Genomic DNA, 20,188 nt, shown 5'->3' with positions numbered 1-20,188 from the left:
TTCTTTATAGCCTTGGTTGTAAAAGAGCCTTTCTGCCAGTCTCTAGTTTGTTTTCAGCTAGAGTTGCCCCACACATAGATCTGTTTTTGATGCATTCATTGGGGGAGGTGAGCCCAATGTCCTACTCCACCATCTTGATTTCTCCATTTCTTTATTAAATGCATTTAGTTCGTGAATTGTTTTCCTGATTTTGCTTAGTTGTATATCTGTGTTTTCTTGCATTTCATACAGTTTAAGATGATGATTTTACATTCTTTGTCAGGGAAATCATAAATTTCCATTTCTTTGGGGTCAGTTGCTGGAGCTCTATTACTTTCCTTTGGTGGCATCATATTTGTATAATGCTTTGTTGTCTATGTAGCCTTATATTAGTGTCTGTGCATTTGTGAAGCAAGCACCTCTTCCAGTCTTTACAGACTGGTTTCAGAAGATAAAGACGTTCTGTTTGTTTCCCGAGCTGATAGGATTACTTCCATAATTGCAGTTGTGCTGCATTGGAGCCAGTTGTGAGGCTTTTGCTGGGTCTGCAGTAGCATCTATGATTTGTGGGCTTGCTACTGGGTCTTATGCTGGTGTGGATCCCTTCCAGTCCCCAGGTAGATGTGACTACCTGCAGTACCTTGTTCAGTAGGGTGGGACTGGGACAAGGGTCTGCTTTGGGGTCCACGTGTGGGTCCCCAGGTAGCAAGCCTATTACCAGGTAAATGGTGGGTGTGCCTCCTGCCAGATCTTGGGTGGACTGCTGCCTGGTCACTGGATGGGTCCCTGGATGGACAGGACTGACCCTGGACTGTAGCTGAGAGGTACTGGAACTGAGCCTCAATGCTGTTTCAGATTCCACAGCCAAGATTTGCTCTGCAGTCATGGATGGGTATGTCTCTCTCCAGATCACTGGATGGGCTGAATTGGTCCCTGACTGTGGCCAGAGGGGCTGGAGTTGAGTATAGGGCCCTTTCAGGATCTCTTGGAGTGCAGTTATGTTTTCTGACAGGTTCCTGTGCCAGGACTGCTTGGGGATTGTGGTTGGGAGTATTAGGCCCTTTCAGGATCTCTGGGAGTACATACAGGAGTGTGTCCTGTTGGGTACCTGTGGCAGCAGAACTGTTCACAGTCTCCAGTTGGAAGGGGCTAGGACTCAGTGTAGGGCCCTTTCAGTTCTCCAGGGTTGCAGCCAGGTGTGTTTCCTACTGAGACCTTGGACCCTCAGGACTGCTGTAGACTGGCAGACTGTAGTTATGAGGAAGCTGGAGTCACATACAGGGCCTTTTCAGGAACTCCAGGGGACAGAGACAGGAGTGTCTCCTGCCTGGTCTTTGTGCAAGCAGAAATTCTAGAAGACTGGCAGTGAGGGGGCTTGAGCTGAGTATAAACCCCTTTTAGGATCTTAGAGGGTACAGACAAGCGTGTTTCCTATAGGGTTCCTTTGCCAGCATGATTGTTCCTAGACTGTGGCTGGGACTTGCTGGAGCCCTGTTACAGGCCACTTCAGAATCCACAGTCTGACGGACTGTACCTTACTTCCAGGGGCTTACCTTCAGGGGTTCCCACACCGCAGCCTAGTGAGGCTGGAGCTGGTTCAAAGGTCACTTCCTGTTCTACAGCCAGGAACAAGTTCTTTAAGTTCTTTATTATGCCTGTTACCTGATACATGAATGAGTGTGACTCCTTTGGGTCCCTTGACATGTGGCATATACTGGTGACAGACCCAGAGCCAAATGGAGCTGTAGCTAAGTTCTCAGGGGTACAGAGCTATTTCTGTTTCTATAGCTGAGACCACAGTCAGTGAGTCAGCTGCCTAAGTGCAAGCCTGTCTCCTCAAAATGGCTGTCTTCATTCTTGGACTGCACCAGGGTTTCACAATCTCCAACCTGGATCCTGAAGCTCCTGTGAAGACACTTTTGTCTGTGAGTGTAGATGCAAAATTACTGTTCTTGAGGGGGGTTGATTATGTACGAGGGACATTTTTCTGACAAGCAATGCTATATAATGTAATTTCCATCAACTAAGACCAAGATTTTTCAACTCTTTATTTACAAAAATAAAGATAACTAGTAAGCCAAATGTCAGTTGCTAAGTAAGTTAGTTTTTTCTTTACACATTAGTATTAATGCTAATTAAAATGTTAGAATCCTTGACTTTTATTATTTTAGACTTGGGAGACCTGGCGTTGATTGTTATTGTCAACATGAAAGTGGTGCAGCTGTTCTGCAGCTCCAATTCTTGATCAATGAGGTAAGGATTTTCTTAGATATTTCTATCTCACACACACATTGTGTAATCTTTTTAATATTATTTTTCTACATGCTTAAAGATATATACGTATGCAATATTGTTCATGGTCACAGTTTTCATAAAAGACTGTACTCCTGTATTTGTCAGTTTATTAAATTTTAAAGGAAAAATTTTGTATGTACCAGAAGATCCTGTTATTGTGATTGTGTAGTATAATTTATAGATTAATTGTTTAAATGGTTTTTAAAAAATTACTAAAATCCTTTGATTGCTACACTGACCATTAAACTCTCCCTCTACACACTCTCCTCCCACCAATTTGTTTTCTAATCCAGCATTAATTTTCATGTTTTGTCTTTATCTTCCATTAAATAATCTTTTCAGTTATCTACTTTGGGCTTCTTTGTCTGTATATATCTCCATATTCATTTGTTGGTATACATATGCATAGCTTTATAACAATTGGCTGCCTACCCTACTCCTATTTTTATAGACCTATGGTGATGAGGAACTCCCTAAAGACAAAGTTTGTAAAGCTCAGAAAGTTTGCAGATCTTCCAGTAGTTGAAGGCTACTTAAGGCCTTCTTTTTTTTTTTTTTTTGCGGTACGCGGGCCTCTCACTGTTGTGGCCTCTCCCGTTGCGGAGCACAGGCTCCGGACGCACAGGCTCAGCGGCAACGGCTCACGGGCCCAGCCGCTCTGCGGCATGTGGGATCTTCCCGGACCGGGGCACGAACCCGTGTCCCCTGCATTGGCAGGCGGACTCTCAACCACTGCACCACCAGGGATGTCCCTTAAGGCCTTCTTGACTCATATTTTTACAATGGATCCTTGAGTCTTTTGAACTCTTTTATATTAAGTGATTCAGTCAATGCAAAAATGTTTTAAGAGTTTATGCCATACCAAATTTGGGCACTTAGGAGATTGAACTCAGTGTATTGAAAGAAAAAAAAAAGAGGTATCACTGGTTGTTTCTTGTGGCATGAATGGTGATCTTTTATTCAGTATCTCTATATATTTGCATATATATATTCTAAGAACTTTTACTCATAAACATGGGTGAAATGTTTCATATAACTTTACACCAGAGATACCTGAGGCATGAAAAATTTGTGATACTGGGAAATGTCCACTTTTTACTTCTCTTAGCTCAAAAATCTTTCTCATAAGGCTGTGAGATTCTCCTTGTTGACCAGCCTAGCATATTTCATGTTGTAGGCATACTTGCTGTGGGGTACCAAAACGAGAGAGGGAAATAAGGAAGAGCAGGGGAAACATTAAAAAAATATTTTATCGTAATAACTAGTCTTTAGTATCTAGACTGACAACCTTTTTGAAGTCTCAGTGTTACTCTATAGCTCCTAGTTGAGAGATCTCAGCCTTTTGCCTTCTGCATGGATGTTTACTGGCAGGCATAAATTGTTCCCAGGTGATTTTCTGTGTGTCCTGTCCTCTGAGAATTGTCTTCAAGGCCATAAGTTTGCCTCTGTGCTGTTACATAACTAAGAAGAAATAAAAGCAAGCCTTCAACATCTTTCCAGTGTTTACATTGTCTGTCCTGAACTGCTCACCTCGATCTGCCTTATACTCAACTTCTGTACCTTTTTCCAAACTTCCCAGCTTCTGACCTCTTGACCTGTGTTTTTATTCAGTTTTTAATCTTTTCACAGATCTTCATTAGTAGTGCTTTTTATGGATTTGCTTTTGTAAATGAGCCCTAGACACCCTGCCAATGTGCTTACTTTCATGTGTCTTATGTTTCTGTTGGTGTTGTTCAGTGGTTCTGTTCACCTCCCTCAAATGCTAAGTTATCTCCTAGTTTTATCATAGAATTATTAATACTGACTTCCTTCCTAGATTTATTCAGCTATTACACTAAGATATTATTGAACATCTGCTGATTTATTTTACTTTCATTGCCGTTGGCATGTTATATTATATCTTTTGTATAACACATAACTATTTACTGTAGACAATGTTTTATTAATTTTATATATCATAGTCTATCTTCACCCTATCCCAAATGAGTTTCCACTTTCCTGAGAAATGAGATCACTATTCTATATCTCAAAAAAAAAAAATTGTAGTTCATCAAGTACTTCCAAGCAGTCCTAATAATTTTCTAATTTGAATATGTAGAACACTTGAGAACAGTTTACAAAAAAAAGCAGACAAACACAAAAATCCTCAAGGCATGTGTAGGATACATTTTATTGCATGAATGTAATTATCTATGAGTTCATTTTAAAATGTATATATCAATGTATACCTCTTTGAATATGTGTATTAACATATTTATATACAAATATGCAATTTGTACACATTTTAAAACATTTTAATGGTTATACTCTCTGGTTATGATTATTGTTTTAGAAGTTATTTTTCTTTGAGACTAAAATCATAGGTATATAATATCGAGAACCATCATAGGCAACATGAGCATATGTTTGTTGTAGGAATTGTTATGGAAGAGCATTTAGATTCCTATATTCTCTCTAATTCCTAAAGAAGAAGTAAATTCTAGGAATTTCAGTATAGTTCTTCCTAACATCTACATGGTTTATCATTTTTATATCTGTGATTGATTTAATAAACTGTGAAAGGTTACTTGTAACCGAGTACTTTGTAAAGTATGAAAAGAATTTTAGGTATCTCCAGACTACCATAATTGTGCAAGATCACTTTTACAGAACACATTCAATACTCTAGAGTAGCTTCAGGCTCTGACAGGGCAAGCACTGATGTTTTTTTGCTGGGAAACTCAATGGCAAAAGTTCTGACATAGTTTAAGATGATCTTAACTCAGTAAAATAAATAGTTTATAATAGTTTAAGATGATCTTACTTAACTCAGTAAAATAAATAATTTAAAATATGTATATGAAGTCATACATGGCAGCTAATTTTCTGCCCATATGGTGTCTGCCATACTAATAGGTAGAACCCATCCTATTGTATTTGAAGTAGGATCCATTTTTATTTGGAGGCTTTGTATAAAAAGGATCTTAGTATTATTTTTGTAGTTATACTGAATTCTAGTTGGAGAAATGTTTTCTTTTATTACAGATGTTTTCTTTTGTCATAGATGAAGCTTTTTGAAGTAAGAAAACAAATTAAATTATGTCAAATATACTATATAGGAAGACTATATACTTCTTAACTATACAGAAAATTTTAAGGAAGACTATATACTTCTTTTAGGAAGACTATACACTTCTTAACTATACAGAAAATGTTTACAAACAGTGTATTTTTATATGACCAGATTGCAATTTAAAACTGGGTTGGATATTTGCTTTTCTGTAGAGCTACATGGTATATGTATAAATAGTAAAAACAACAAAAAAATTAAACTTAGTTTTTCCCAAAGAAAATATAAGAAATCTTTAATAGTCACAATGATTCTTATAATAATAATCCCTCTATTGATAAATGCATATTCCTTGAACTAATCATTCTCACCAATCCATATACAGTAGTTTACCTGCTTCTTCTACTGTTAGCATTCTTAGGCTTCCTGACTGAAGTATGTGCATTGTCCTTCCTTGTATTTCTACATTATATAAATACAAATAACATTAAAAGCAGTGAAAAATTCCGTAAATTAGCTTGTTTTTGCTTCGCAAAAAAACCCCCATAAATTAGTAAATCGCTCACTTTGTCTTCATTTTGTTCCAGGGTGCTTTGGTCAGTGCAGGTTCAGATGATACACTTCATTTGTGGAACCTTAGACAAAAAAGGCCAGCTGTTCTTCATTCTCTTAAATTTAACAGAGAACGGTAAGAATGTAAGAGTTAAACAATTTTTTAACATGTAAGAAAATTATTTCCCGATCAAGTTTCAGGTTAATTTTTGAAAGAATTAAAAAAATAATATTAATAGCTAGAAATAATATTTATGCTTACTTTTATAATAGTTTATTTTCATAGAAAATTCATAATTGATATAGATTCAGTCCTTTTCTAATGGGAACTCCTAGCATTCTTGTTCTCCTTGCTATAAACTAGGACTTCACCAATGAGGTGTTCTTTTCCTTAGGTCAAGGTGCTGAAAAGCCAGACCTAAAATTTAAAAGTCAAGTAAATACTAAATGTATTTCCACACCTTTTGATCATGGAAGTTACCTCCTACACTTTCACCCTTTTGCTTAAATATTTTTTACCTTAAAAAAATATGAGACAGAGGTTTTAGACATCCAAAAATGTTGGTACTAAGTGTTGCGCAACATTGCACATCCAAGATTGATATTTTCAAAGATGGTGAATTGATCAGAATTCAAATTCTCCCATTTTAGAATGAAATAATAATTAGAAAAAGAAAATTTTATGAATGGATATGGAAAATGTTACTAGATTTTATTTGTAACAAATTGTCCCAAATTTTAATGTTTCTAGTGTTGGTTTCAACCAGAGCTAGAATATAACAGACATCTACTTAGCTGATAATCCACCTTGAGATGAAGTAAAATTTGTATTTTATTATCTGTATCTGTTATTTAACTATTAAATGATCTGATATTTGTTTATTATTTGGGAAACAGTCAAACTTTTTGGTGTGATTGAGAAGGGCTATCACAGGAAAAATTGGTATTAATGAAAGAAAAAGAAACCTCTGAGAAGTAAATTTACACAGATTAGCAAGTACTAGTCAAAACTGAGTTAGGTAGATGATAGAGACAGGCAGCCACTGCTGAGAGCTCAAGAAAGTGCTTATTTTATTTTGTTGAATGGTAATAGTTCATAAGGAATCATCACTGTATGGGCAGAGCTTAATGAAGTAAACCTGTTTTTATAGGTTTGTTGAGAAAAAAGGATGGCAGCTATAGACATTCTTCCTTTTTCTATTTGGAGCTTTTTCTTTTTCTTCTTATATGTGTACTGTAATATTTGAATCATTAACCTTCAATATTCTGAGTAGTATTCATGAGTATTATGTCCACAGTATTTTGGGATTCAGCATCAATGGAAGTTTTTGTTAATCCAGTATTTTTTTGAGAGGAGGAAATTTATATTTTAGCTATTTGCTAAAACTAGATAGGACTTCTTTCTTTATATTATATCTAATTTTGGTTATTTTATCTTAAATTTTAAAATAAGTAATGTAGCAAATATTTCAGGATATGAAAAGTTGAAAGATCAGTCAAGAGTTGTTATACTGTTCCTTGTACCTTTACCACTAAAAATATTACCTACCTCAGATATTGCCATATTGATTTTATCTCTTTCTCTACTTGTAAGATTTTTTGTTTGTCAATGTTTTGAGTAGATCTGGCCCTACCCTTTTGTGTAGATGGGCAGAATGAGTCTTTTTCCCCTCACAATTGGAATGTTGAAGGAAATGTTCTGGCCTCTTTTATAGCCATTTTGGGGAGAAGAAATGATTGATGGTGATGATTTCCAGTTATAATTTTATTAACTCATTTGAGGTATATTTAACTGGTAGGAACGTAAAAGACCAAGCTGACAGATTTTGGACAAGTTTAAATCTTAGGAACTTTGCAGGCACTGCCTATTTTTTTAAATTAATTTTTATTGGAGTATAGTTGCTTTACAATGTTTTGTTAGTTTCTGCTGTACAGGAAAGTGAATCAGTCTTACGTATACATATATCCCCTCTTTTTTAGATTTCTTTCCCATTTAGGTCACCACAGAGCATTGAGTAGAGTTCCCTGTGCTATACAGTAGGTTCTCATTAGTTACCTATTTTATACATAGTAGTGTATATATGTCAATCCCAATCTCCTACTTCATCCCACCCACCCACCTTGGTATCCATAAGTTTGTTCTCTACATCTGTGTCTCTATTTCTTCTTTGCAAATAAGTTCATCTATACCATTTTTCTAGATTCCACATGTAAGTGATATTATACGGTGTTTGTTTTTCTCCTTCTGACTTATTTCACTCTGTATGACAGTCTCTGGGTCTGTCCACATCTCTGCAAATGGCACTATTTCATTCCTTTTATGGCTGAGTAATATTCCACTGTATATATGTAGCACATCTTCTTTATTCATTCTTCTGTTGATGGACATTTAGGTTGCTTTCATGTCCTAGCTATTGTAAATAGTGCTGTAATGAACATTGGGGTGCATGTATCTTTTTGAATTATGGTTTTCTCTGGGTATATGCCCAGGAGTGGGATTACTGAGTCAAATGTAGTTCTGTTTTTAGTTTTTTGAGGAATCTCTGTACTGTTCTCCATAGTGGCTGTGCCAATTTGCATTCCCACCAACAGTATAGGAGAGTTCCCTTTTCTCTACACACTCTCCAACGTTTATTGTTTGTAGGTTTTTTTGATAATGGCCATTCTGACCAGTGTGAGGTGATACCTCATTGTAGTTTTGATTTGCATTTTTCTAACAATTAGTGATGTTGAGCATCTTTTCATGTGCCTCTTGGCCATCTGTATGTCTATCTAGGTCTTCCGCCCATTTTTTCTTTGGGCTATTTGTTTTTTTGATATTGAGCTGCATGAGCTGTTTGTAGACTTTGGAGATTAATCCCTTGTCAGTTGCTTCGTTTGCAAATATTTTCTCCAATTTTGAGGGTTGTCTTTTCATTTTTTTAATGGTTTCCTTTGCTGTGCAAAAGCTTTTAAGTTTAACTAGGTCCCATTTGTTTATTTTTGTTTTTATTTTCATTACTTTAGGAGATGGTTCAAAAAAGATCTTGCTGCGATTTATATCAAAGAGTGTTCTGCTTATGTTTTCCTCTAAGAGCTTTATAGTGTCTGGTCTTACATTTAGGTCTTTAATCCATTTGGAGTTTATTTTTGTGTATGGTGTTAGGGAGTGTTCTAATTTTATTCTTTTACATGAAATTAAAAGACAGTGCTGTCTGACATTGCCTGTTTTAATGCTTACAAAAATGTGATATTTATCTTTTTGTGAAAGTTAAATTAATTATCTTGAACTTGAGAATAATAATTAATATCACAATTTATTGTGGAGCGGAAAATATCTTTAAATGTATCATGAATGCAAGGCTTAAGTCAATGAAGGAGAATTTAACCAAGTGTCTTTGGGAACTCTAAGCCCTCTTAAATCGGCCATTTAACTGTATACATTTCTATATACTTGTCAACTGGAAGAAAGACACACAATATGAGAGTTGGGAGTGAAGTTTTATTGAGGGTCTTACTGAGGACTATAGCTGGGAGATAGCCTCTCAGATAGCTCTGAGGAACTGCTCCAAAACCACAGGGGAGGAGCCAGTATATAAATTTTTTGGCTGGGAAATACAAGTAGCAAGCATAAAAGATTACTGCTAATCACAAGGAACAGACATCTCAAGTTAATGATTTAAGTGCTTTTCTATGTATGGGAAGATGCAAGAATCTGGGGTCATTCAAATTCTTCCTTAGATATGAATCTTAACTGTCTAGGGACCATATATCTAAAACACAGAATGTTCCATCCTGTTTTTCTCTGTCCTGAATTCCCCTCTGGGGGCCCTGTCAGTGGGTGACTGCAGTGGGTTGTAACTTAATCCTTGTAGAACTGGAATGTTGGGCAATATTCTTTGTTTATGTATCCTTGTGCTTATGCCATATACATATTTAGTTTATATAGTTTGTAAATTTTAGGTTTTTTTAATTAGGGCAACTTCAGTCTTTGGTTTTATAGTCTTTGAAGGTAGCAACCAGGCTTAGATTGTTGAGAAGTAGGTTTAGATATTCCAGCTGCTTCTGGTGGATGATCTTTGGGTTCCTCTCATATCAGAGTTTATAAACTTAAATATGGAAGAAAAACTTTTGATTTCTGTGGTACATGATCTGAAAAATGAATAAAATCAAGCATTTACATTTCAGGCATATTAACAGTCCTTGCTATCACTGATCATAAATCATGTAATGTTGGGGAAAGCCTAGAATTGTTTTATATGGTTTTCAAGTAAAATTCAACAGATAGGCTATAATATACAGATCATAAAGTATTTGTACTAATTATATCAGAGTTTATTTTTTCTGTCAGTGGTGTTCTGCTAATTAATATTGTCAGAATACTTCTAAGGAATATTAGCTAAACCGCCAGGAAGGAATATGTTATTAAGAACCTTATTTCTGAAATCTCTAGCAAACTTGACCCATCAGAGTTGGCTTTGGGGGACACTATTTATAACCCAAATTTAAAATATTTTATTGCTTTATAAAGATAATCTGAATTACTTTTCTTTTAAAATTTTCTTAACTAATTAGCATATTTGCCTGGTTTGACAGTCAAAAGATAAAAGTTGTATGTACAGTGAAGTATCTTTCTTCCCCTCCTGTCCCCTGGACACTCTGTCTATCCGCAGAGCCAAGCAGTGTTATTAATTTCTTGTGTCTTTCTAGAGATTCATTCTGTACACATATAAGCAAATATTATATGTAACATAATTTTCTTCTTTATGTATTTATAGACAAATATGAAAGTATCATATATTTCTGTTACATAAGTTGTAGCACATTATACAAACAGTTTTGTACCTTGTTTTTTTCCCTTTACATGTTCTCAAGATCATTCCTTATTAGTACATAAAAAGTTCCCTTATTCTTTTTTTGGTGTGTGTGCAAATGTTACCAAACTGCCAAGAAACTGTGTAAATATTAAAGTGTATGCCTTGAAATAATTTTACATCCATGTAACAAATGCACAATTCAAGAAACAGAAAATTGCTAAAGCCACAGAAATCCCTCTGTGTTACCTTCTAATCACTACCTAACCCCCAAGTGTAACACTATTCTGATTTCAAACATTATAGATTAGTTTTGCCTGTTGTTTTTCACAGTTATAGGAATGGAATTGTACATATCTACTTACTTGTATTTGGCTTCTTTTTTTAAAAATAAATTTAATTAATTAATTAATTAGGCTGCATTGGGTCTTTGTTGCTCTGCGTGGGCTTTCTCTAGTTGTGGCGAGCGGGGGCTACTCTTCATTGCTGTGCGTGGGCTTCTCACTGAAGTGGCTTCTCTTGTTGCGGAGCATGGGCTCTAGGCACGTGGGCTTCAGTAGTTGTGGCTCGTGGGCTCTAGAGCACAGGCTCAGTAGTTGTGGCACACGGGCTTAGTTGCTCCCTGGCATGTGGGATCTTCCCGGACCAGGGCTCGAACCTGTGTCCCCTGCATTGGCAGGTGGATTCTTAACCACTGTGCCATCAGGGAAGTCCCTATTTGGCTTCTTTTGCTCAACATTATATTTGTAAGTTTCATTCATGTTGCATGTAGCCATAGTTTATTATTTTCATTGTTATGTAGTATTCAATTTAATGGATATTCTTTAATTTGATTCTTTAATTTTAAAAATTTAATTCTTTAATTTAAAAACTTTTAAAATTTTGTAAATTTTAGAAATAACTTGTCAAATTCCACAAACACATCTGAGATTTTGATTAGAAATATCTTGAATCTGTAGATCAATTTGGGGAGAACTGACATTCCCCATGATGATGGGGAATGGCAATATCGATTGATTGTCATTAACAATGATGACATATTGATTCATTGCCTGAATCACACACAGTCAGGGAATCAAACATAGTATATATCCCACCACTTACTTAGGTATTCTTTGATTTCTCTAAATGACATTTATGGATTTCTCGGTAGAGGTCTTCTATATTTTTATGTTTAGTCATAAATATTTGATAATTTTAAATGCTATTGAAAATTGTACATAATGATAAAAGGATAATATATTGTAAATTGTACGTAATGATAATTATATTACAGTATATTATTTTTAATATTTTTGTTGGAATATGAAAATATAATTTATTTTTATATGTTGACTTTGTGTCCAATGACTTTACTTAAATTCAAATTGCTTATCTATTGTAGATTTTCCTATGTACACAGTCATGCCATCTTCAAATAATGACAGTTTTATTTCCTTCTTTAGTTTTATGTCTTTATATTTATTTCTTTTTATTATTGCACTGGGGTTAGGACCTTCTATTAGTTTTTTTTTTTTTTTGCACTGTTGGAGTACTGAAGCATTTATTTATTTATTATTATTAATTTTTTTTACATCTTTATTGGAGTATAATTGCTTTACAGTGTTGTTAGTTGCTGTTGTACAACAAAGTGAGTCAGCTATATGTATACATATATCCCCGTATCCCTTCCCTCTTGAGCCTCACTCCCACCCTCCCTATCCCACCCCTCTAGGTTGTCACAAAGCATCGAGCTGATCTCCCTGTGCTATGCAGTGGCTTCCCACTAGCCTTCCATTTTACATTTGGTAGTGTATATGTGTCAATGCTACTCTCTCACTTCGTCGCAGCTTCCCCTTCCCCCGCCTGTTGTATTAGTTATTTATTGCTGTGTGACAAAATTACACAAACTTAGTGGCTTAAAACAACATGCATTTCTTATCTCAGAGTTTGTAGGTCAGGAAACCAGGTGCGGCTTAGATGAGTTTCTGTTTCAGGATCTCACAAACTACAGTTAAGGTGACTGCCAGGGCTGTGACCTCATCTGAGGCTTGATTGGGAAAGGATCCATTTTCAAAACTTATTTGGTTGTTGGCAGCATTCTGTTCCCTAACAAGTTGATGCATCGAGAGCCTTAGTTTTTACTGGCTGTTGACCAGAGACCACTGTCAATTGCTTCCAATATGCCTTTCTCCATAGGACATCTGACAACCTGGCAGCTTCCTTCTTCAGAGTCAATAAGGGAGAGAGTCTTCTCACAAGATGAATGTTACAATCACATGTGATTTAGTAATGAAAGTGGCATCTCATGACCCTTGCTATATTCCGTTGGTTATAAGCAAATCACAGGTCCTGTGCACACAGAAGGGGAAGGGGATTATGCAAGGGCAAGGATATCAGGAGGTGGTGATTGTGGGGACTACCTTGGAATCTGTCCATCATAGACTTCCAGTACAATATTGAATAAAATGTCCAAGGACAATGCTTTTCTTGTCTACTTACTGATCTTAGGGAAAATATTTTTATTATTTCACCTTTAAGTGTATGTTTGCTGCACGTTTTTAAATAGATATTCTTTATTAGTTTAAGAAAGTTTCTTGTGCTCCTAATTTGTTATAAGCATATATATTTTAAAATTATGAATGGTGTTAAATTTTATCACATAGTTCTTATGCATCTTTTGTGATGATCATATTATTTTTTTCTTTTTTATCTATTAATGTGGTAAATAACATCACTTGATTTTTGCATGTTAAATGACCCTTGTATTCCCAGAATAAATACAACTTTTGTGATGTATTAGCATTAATATATGTGCTGAATTTGCTAATATTTTGCTAATAAGTTGGTTAAGAGTTTTATATTTATGTTAAAAAGAGCTTTGCATGTAAGTTTCCTTTCTTTTGAATTCCCTGCTAGGTTCTTAAGTCATAGTTATTTTGACCTTATAAAATGGAGGGGAATGAGGGAATGTTTCCTCTTTTCTATACTCTACAAATACTTGTGAAAGATTGGTATTATTTCTTTCTTAAAATTTGAAAAAAACTTCATCAGTAAAGCAATCTGGGCCTGGGTTTTTCTCTGTAGGAAGATTTTAAATGGCATATTCATTTCTTTAATAGGTTTAGGAATATTCAGATATTCTTTTTTTCCTTGAGTCAGTTTTGGTAAGTTATGTTTTGATAGAAATTTATCCTGTTCATCAAAACTTTTAAATTTATTGGCCTTAACAGTAGCGTCTATAGTAATTTCCTGTTTTTCATTCATTTTTTTTCTCTCTTTTAAATTGAGGTATAGCTGATTTAGAATATTGTGTTAGTTTCAGGTATAAAGCAAAGTGATTCAGTTATATATTTCAGATTATTTTCCATTATAGGTTATTATAAGATATTGAATATTGTTCCCTGAGTTATACAGTAAATCCGTATTGCTTATCTGTTTTATATATAGTAGTGTATATTCATTAATCCCATACTCCTAATTTATCCCTCCCCTCTTCCCTTTCCCCTTTGGTAACCCATAAATTTGTTTTTTAAGTCTGTTAGTCTGTTTTGTAAATAAGTTCATTTATATCATTTTTTTTAGATTCCACATATAAGTGATATCATATGATATTTTTCTTTCTCTGTCTGACTTACTTCACGTAGTATGATAATCTCCAGTCCATCCATGTTGCTGCAAATGGCATTATTTCTTTCTTTTTAATTCCATTGTATATATGTACCACATCTTCTTTTTCCATTCTTGTCGATGGACATTTAGGTTGCTTCCATGTCTTGGCTATTGTAAACAGTGCTGCAGTGAACATTGGGGGTGCATGTATCCTTTCGAACCATGGTTTTCACTTTTCTCCACACCGTTTCCAGCATTTGTTGTTTGTAGACTTTTTGATGATGGCCATTCTGACCAGTGTGAGGTGATATCTCGTGGTTTTGATTTGCATTTCTCTGATAATTAGTGATGTTGAGCATCTTTTCATGTGCCTCTTGGTCATCTGTATGTCTTCTTTGGAGAAATGTCTATTTAGGTCTTCTGCCCATTTTTGCATTGGGTTGTTTGTGGTTTTTTTGGTATTGAACTGCATGAGCTGTTTGTAGATTTTGGGGAGTAATCCCTTGTCAGTTGATTCATTTGCAAATATTTTCTCCCATTCTGTGGATTGTCTTTTCATTTTGTTTATGATTTCCTTTGCTGTGCCAAAGTTTTTGAGTTTAATTACGTCCCATTTGTTTACTTTTGTTTTATATCCATTACTCTAGGAGATGGATCGAAAAAGATATTGCTACGATTTATGTCAAAGGCTGTTCTTCTGTTTTCCTCTGAGAGTTTTATAGTATCAGTCTTAAATTAGGTCTTTAATCCATTTTTAGTTTATTTTTGTGTATGGTGTTAAAGAATGTTCTAATTTCATTCTTTTTTATAGCTGAGTAATATCCCATTGTGTGTGTGTGTGTGTATATATATATATATATATATATATATACATGCACCACATGTTCTTTATAGATGGCCAACAGGCACATGAAAAGATGCTCAGCATCGCTAATTATTAGAGAAAAGCAAGTCAAAACCACAATGAGGTATCACCTCACACTGGTCAGAATGCCATCATCAAAAAGTCTACAAATAATAAATGCTGCAGAGGGTATGGAGAAAAGCAAACCCTCCTACACTGTTGGTGGGACTGTAAATTGGTGCAGCCACTATGAAAAATCAGTATGGAGGTTCCTTAAAAAAGTAAAAACAGAGCTATTATATGATCTAGCAATTCCACTCTGGGCATATACCCAGAAAAGCTGAAAACTCGATTCAAAAAGATACATGCACCCCAATGTTCATAGCAGCGCTATTTACAATAGCCAAGACATGAAAGCAACCTAAGTGTCCATCAACTGATGAATGGATAGAGAAGATCTGTTCTTCATTCTTGATATTGGTGATTTTTGAGTTATCATTTTTCATGATCAATCTGCATATTTATCATTTTTGTGATTTTGATAGATTTATCATTTTGATGGATTTGTTGACTTCCTCAGTTGAACAACGTATGTTACTCTAGTTCATTGATGACTACTCTTTGCAACTTTTGTTGTGTCTGATTAACTATCTTTTAACTAGATTCTTGAGATGGAATCTCATGTAATTAATTTAATATTTCTTCATTATAACAAATGAATTTAAGGCTAAAATTTTTCCTGTAAATTATACTGTGTTAGCTGTATTTGGAGATTGTAGGTATGTCTTATCCTTATTAATGTGAAGCTAAAATCTGTTATAATTTCTCCATGATTTCTTGTGTTATTTATAAATGACTTAATTTCCAAGCAGTTGGAGGTTTTTTATTTATCTTTTTATTGTTAGTAAACAATGAAATACTACTGTGGAGAGATTATAGTCTATATGATTTTAGTTCTTTTTTCATTTGTTAAGACTTGTTTTATGATTCTGAATATGGACAATTTTGGTAAATGTGCACAAAAACTGAATTTTTACTCATCTGTTATTGGGTGCATGTTATATATGTAAATTAGACCAGGTTTGTTAATTGTGTTGTTTGGATTTTTAAATTATTACTGGCTTCTATTTGTATTTGTTCCAGGTAGTATTGAGGAGTGTTAAAATATCCCACTATGATTATAGATCTGACTACCTCTCTTTCTCTCTCTTTTTTTTAATTGAGGTATAGTTGTTTACAATGTTGTTAGTTTCTGCTGCACAGTGAAGTGAAGTAGAGGGATACTTCTCTTTTTAATGCTAACAATTTATATGTTTTGAAGCTAAATTGTTGGATGCATACAGATTTGGAATTGTTATATATATTTATTTATTCCTTTATCAGTATGAAATATCCCCTTTCTCTTTAGTAATGTATCTTGTTTTAAAATATACATTGTTGATATTTATATAGCTATACCAGCTTTCTTTGGTTAGTTTTTGCATGGTGTGTATTTTTCTATTTTTTTACTGTCAATTTCTCTATGTTCTTTTTTGTAAACATATACTTTAAAAAATTAGTCTGACAATCTTGGTCTTGTACTTGGTATATTTACATTTAATATAGTTTACTGATATATCTGGGTTTATATCTACTATCTTAATGTTTTTTATTTCACTCTAATTTTTATATTTCTTTTTAATTTCCCTTGCTTTCGATTTAAACTTTTGATTATCCTATTTTCTCTATGTGAAGTTAATATGTATTTTTTCCCTTTTGTTTGAGGGTTTAACTTAGAGGTTTCAACATAGAAGCTTCACTTATTTCAGTCTAAAACAGTATTTCTTTTGTCACTTCTTTGATAATGACAGTAACTTAACGTTTATCTCCATTTACCATCCCTCTTGCCTTTTGCATAATTGATACCATGTGTTTTATTTCTAGATTCACTTTAAACTCCATAATGTATTGCTAATATAGTTTATAATCTCAATATTCAGTTTATATTAATATATTTTTACCATTATATGTTTATTCTTTCTTCTGATCCTTATCTCTTTCTGTAATTCTGTTTGGATTCATTTTCTTTTTCCTAAGAATATTTTTTATTCTTTATTTTACTGTAGGTTTATTGGGATGAATTCTCTCAGGCTTTGTTTGTTGTTATTTCACTTTTTAGAAAACTTCTTATTTTGAAATAATTGTATATTTGCAGCAAGTTGCAAAAATAGTACAGAGAGGTTCTGTGTTCCCTTCACCCAGTTTTCTCCAATTATAATATCTTATATAACTATAGTACAATATTAACCAAGAGATCAACATTGTACTACTCACAGTTTCAGATTTCACTCACTTTACATGTACTCATTTGTGTGTGTGTGTGTGTGTGTGTGTGTGTTTGTAGTTGAGTCTGCCCTAAATAATGCAATTTTATCATATGTGGACACTCATGTAAACACCACTACAATCAAAATAAGAAACTGTTCTATTATTTCAGAGATCTTTTTTGTGCTGTACCTTTGTAGTTACACTCACTCTCCTCCCTCCCTGTCCCATTACTAACCCATGGAAATTTTCTGCATATAGATCTTGTACATATGTTGTTAGAATTATATCCATGCATCTCATTTTTTGGTGCTATTATAGATGATATTGTGTTTTTAAATTTAAATTTCATTTGTTTATTTCTGGTACATAGTAAAGCAATTGACAGCAATTGTCCTGTATCCTGAAACCTTACTAAAATTGCTTATTAGTTTTAGGAGGTTGTTTTTGTCAGTTCTTTGGAATTTTCTACATAGACAATCATGTCTTCTATGAACATAGACATTTTTATTTCTTTTTTCCCAATCTATATATCATTTATTTCTTTTTAATTTTCATATTACATTAGCTACGTCATCTAATACAATGTTGAATAGGAGTGATGAGAGGGGACATCATTCCCTTGTTTCTGATCTTAGGGGACAAGCATGTATTCTCACCATTAAGTGTGATGTTGAAGCATTTTTGTAGCTATTCTTTTTTTTTTTTTTGCTGTACGCAGGCCTCTCACTGTTGTGGCCTCTCCTGTTGCGGAGCACAGGCTCCGGAAGCACAGACTCAGCAGCAATGGCTCACGAGCCTAGCCGCTCCGTGGCATGTGGGATCTTCCTGGACCGGGGCACGAACCCGTGTCCCCTGCATCGGCAGGTGGACTCTCAACCACTGCGCCACCAGGGAAGCCCCTGTAGCTATTCTTTATCAAGTTGAAGAAGTTCCTCTTTATTCCTAGTTTATTGAGAGTTTTTGTTATTGAGCAAGGGCTCGTGTGCCCACGGCGCAGAAAGCCAAACTCTGACAGTGGTTGTTTGAAGCCAAGTTAGGGCTTATTTGTAGGGCGGCAAGCAAGGAAGTGGGAGACGTGTCTCAAATTTACTCCAACTTGGTCTTTGAATTAGAGTTTTTTTAATAAGGGGGAAGAACATAGAGGCTGGATTAATCATCATCTCGTGACATTTCTTAATCTTTGTTTCAGGAGAAAGGATGTCTCTAGTTTATGATTCTCAGGCCACGTGGTCCATGGCTCAATGGGTCTGTTAGCTTATCTTGCCCTGGAGAAACAACCTGAGTTTGTACGTTAATGATGATATCTATAGTAGCAATTTTAGTACATTAATGATGTCATCAACAATAGCAATTTTAGTCATTTGACTCTGGTTGATTAGTTTTCAGTTAGCACCAAATTGATGTCAGAGGGGACAAGAAAGGGAATAATGTTTTTGATGGAGAGGTTAATCATAAACTCAGTAAGGGAACTCAGATTTAGCAAGAGTTGGTTTCATTTTTGTTATGAATGAGCGCTGGATTTTTTCAAATGTTTTTCCTGCATCTATTGACAATATCCTTCTTCTTTCGACTGGTGGTATAATTCATTACATTAATTGATTTTCAAATACTGAACTAGCCTTGCATACCTAGAATAAATCACGTTGAGTTGTAGTGTAGAATTATTTTTATACAGTTTAAAAATTTTATTTGTTAATATTTTGTTGAAGATTTTTGCAGGTATGCTCATGAGAATCATTGGTCTATTGTTTTCCTTTCTTGTGATGTCTTTGTCTGGCTTTGGTATTAGGCTAATGTTAGCCTCATAGCATGAGTTAGAAAGTGTTGCCTCTGCTTCTATTTTCTGGAAGAGATTATAGATAATTGGTATTTTCTTTTCCTTAAATGTTTAGTGGAGTTCACTGATGAACCCATCTGGGCCTGTTGCTTTCTTTTATTTTTTTAAAGGTTATTAATTCATTCAGTTTCTTTAATAGGTATAGTCCTACCGTGTGACTGAACCACACAGATTCCATTTTGTTAGCTCCATCTTAGGCCTGAAGTCCTAATTCTTCCTCTTTCTGTGGGACTGAGCTTTAGCCTACTCACAAGGAATATGCCCAAACCAGATAAGTCCCCAATCAACTTCTACCCTTATGCCCTTATGAAAACTAGAAGAATGCCTTTTGCTGATACAGATGCTTAATGGTCATGAGGCCCCCGGGGTGGGGGGAAACCCTTGTTCCTGTTGGTACGGACATGCTTCTCACTTGGTAGGCAGATTCTATTCTTACCTTTGGCCCTTTTATATCTCTAGGCACCCCTTTCATCCTCTTGGAGTGCAGCTGCAAATGCCTCTGAATCATTGTCCACCCAGTCCTGCCTTTGTGTAAGATAACTACAGTAAACTTCATAATTACACTTTCTGGAGATGCCTGCTTCATTTTTTGGTCCTAAAGTTCCCTCTCAGTTCAAAGGATATTATTCAATATCTCCACCTCCCAACACCTATTCAGATTATCTACTTTTCTTTGTGTGAGTTTTAGTAGTTTGTGTCTTTCAAGGACTCAGGCCATTTCTTATAGGTTATAAAACTTGTGGACATAGAATTTTTCATAGTATTCCTTAATGATCCTTTTAATATTCATGGGAGTAGCATGATGATCCTCCTTTGTTTCTGACATTGGTAATTTGTGTTTTCTCTCTTTTGCTCTTGATTAGCCTGGCTAGAGGTTTATCAATTTTATTAATCTTTTTAAAGAACAATATTTTGGTTTTGTTGATTTTCTCTATTTTTTA

The 20,188-nt window shown here is 34.8% G+C and overlaps 1 protein-coding gene across 4 annotated transcripts in view; it reads left to right on the top strand.

Moving 5' to 3' along the window:
• STXBP5L (syntaxin binding protein 5L) overlaps positions 1-20,188 on the top strand; it is a gene marked incomplete at both ends in the record, with an annotated part of 357,252 nt that overhangs the window by 86,286 nt on the left and 250,778 nt on the right. For all 4 annotated transcript variants that reach the window (XM_082655376.1, XM_082655374.1, XM_082655375.1 and 1 more), the window contains 2 exons: positions 2,151-2,232; positions 5,911-6,011. In XM_082655376.1, coding sequence (XP_082511502.1) covers positions 2,151-2,232; positions 5,911-6,011 — 183 coding nt within the window. The remainder of the gene's footprint in view (positions 1-2,150; positions 2,233-5,910; positions 6,012-20,188) is intronic.

This window comes from Grampus griseus (genome assembly GCF_964374135.1).
Source record: "Grampus griseus genome assembly, chromosome: 5".
Taxonomy (NCBI): domain Eukaryota; kingdom Metazoa; phylum Chordata; class Mammalia; order Artiodactyla; family Delphinidae; genus Grampus; species Grampus griseus.
The sequence above is the reverse complement of the archived record's forward strand: the minus strand, read 5'-3'. Positions and strand labels throughout refer to the sequence as shown.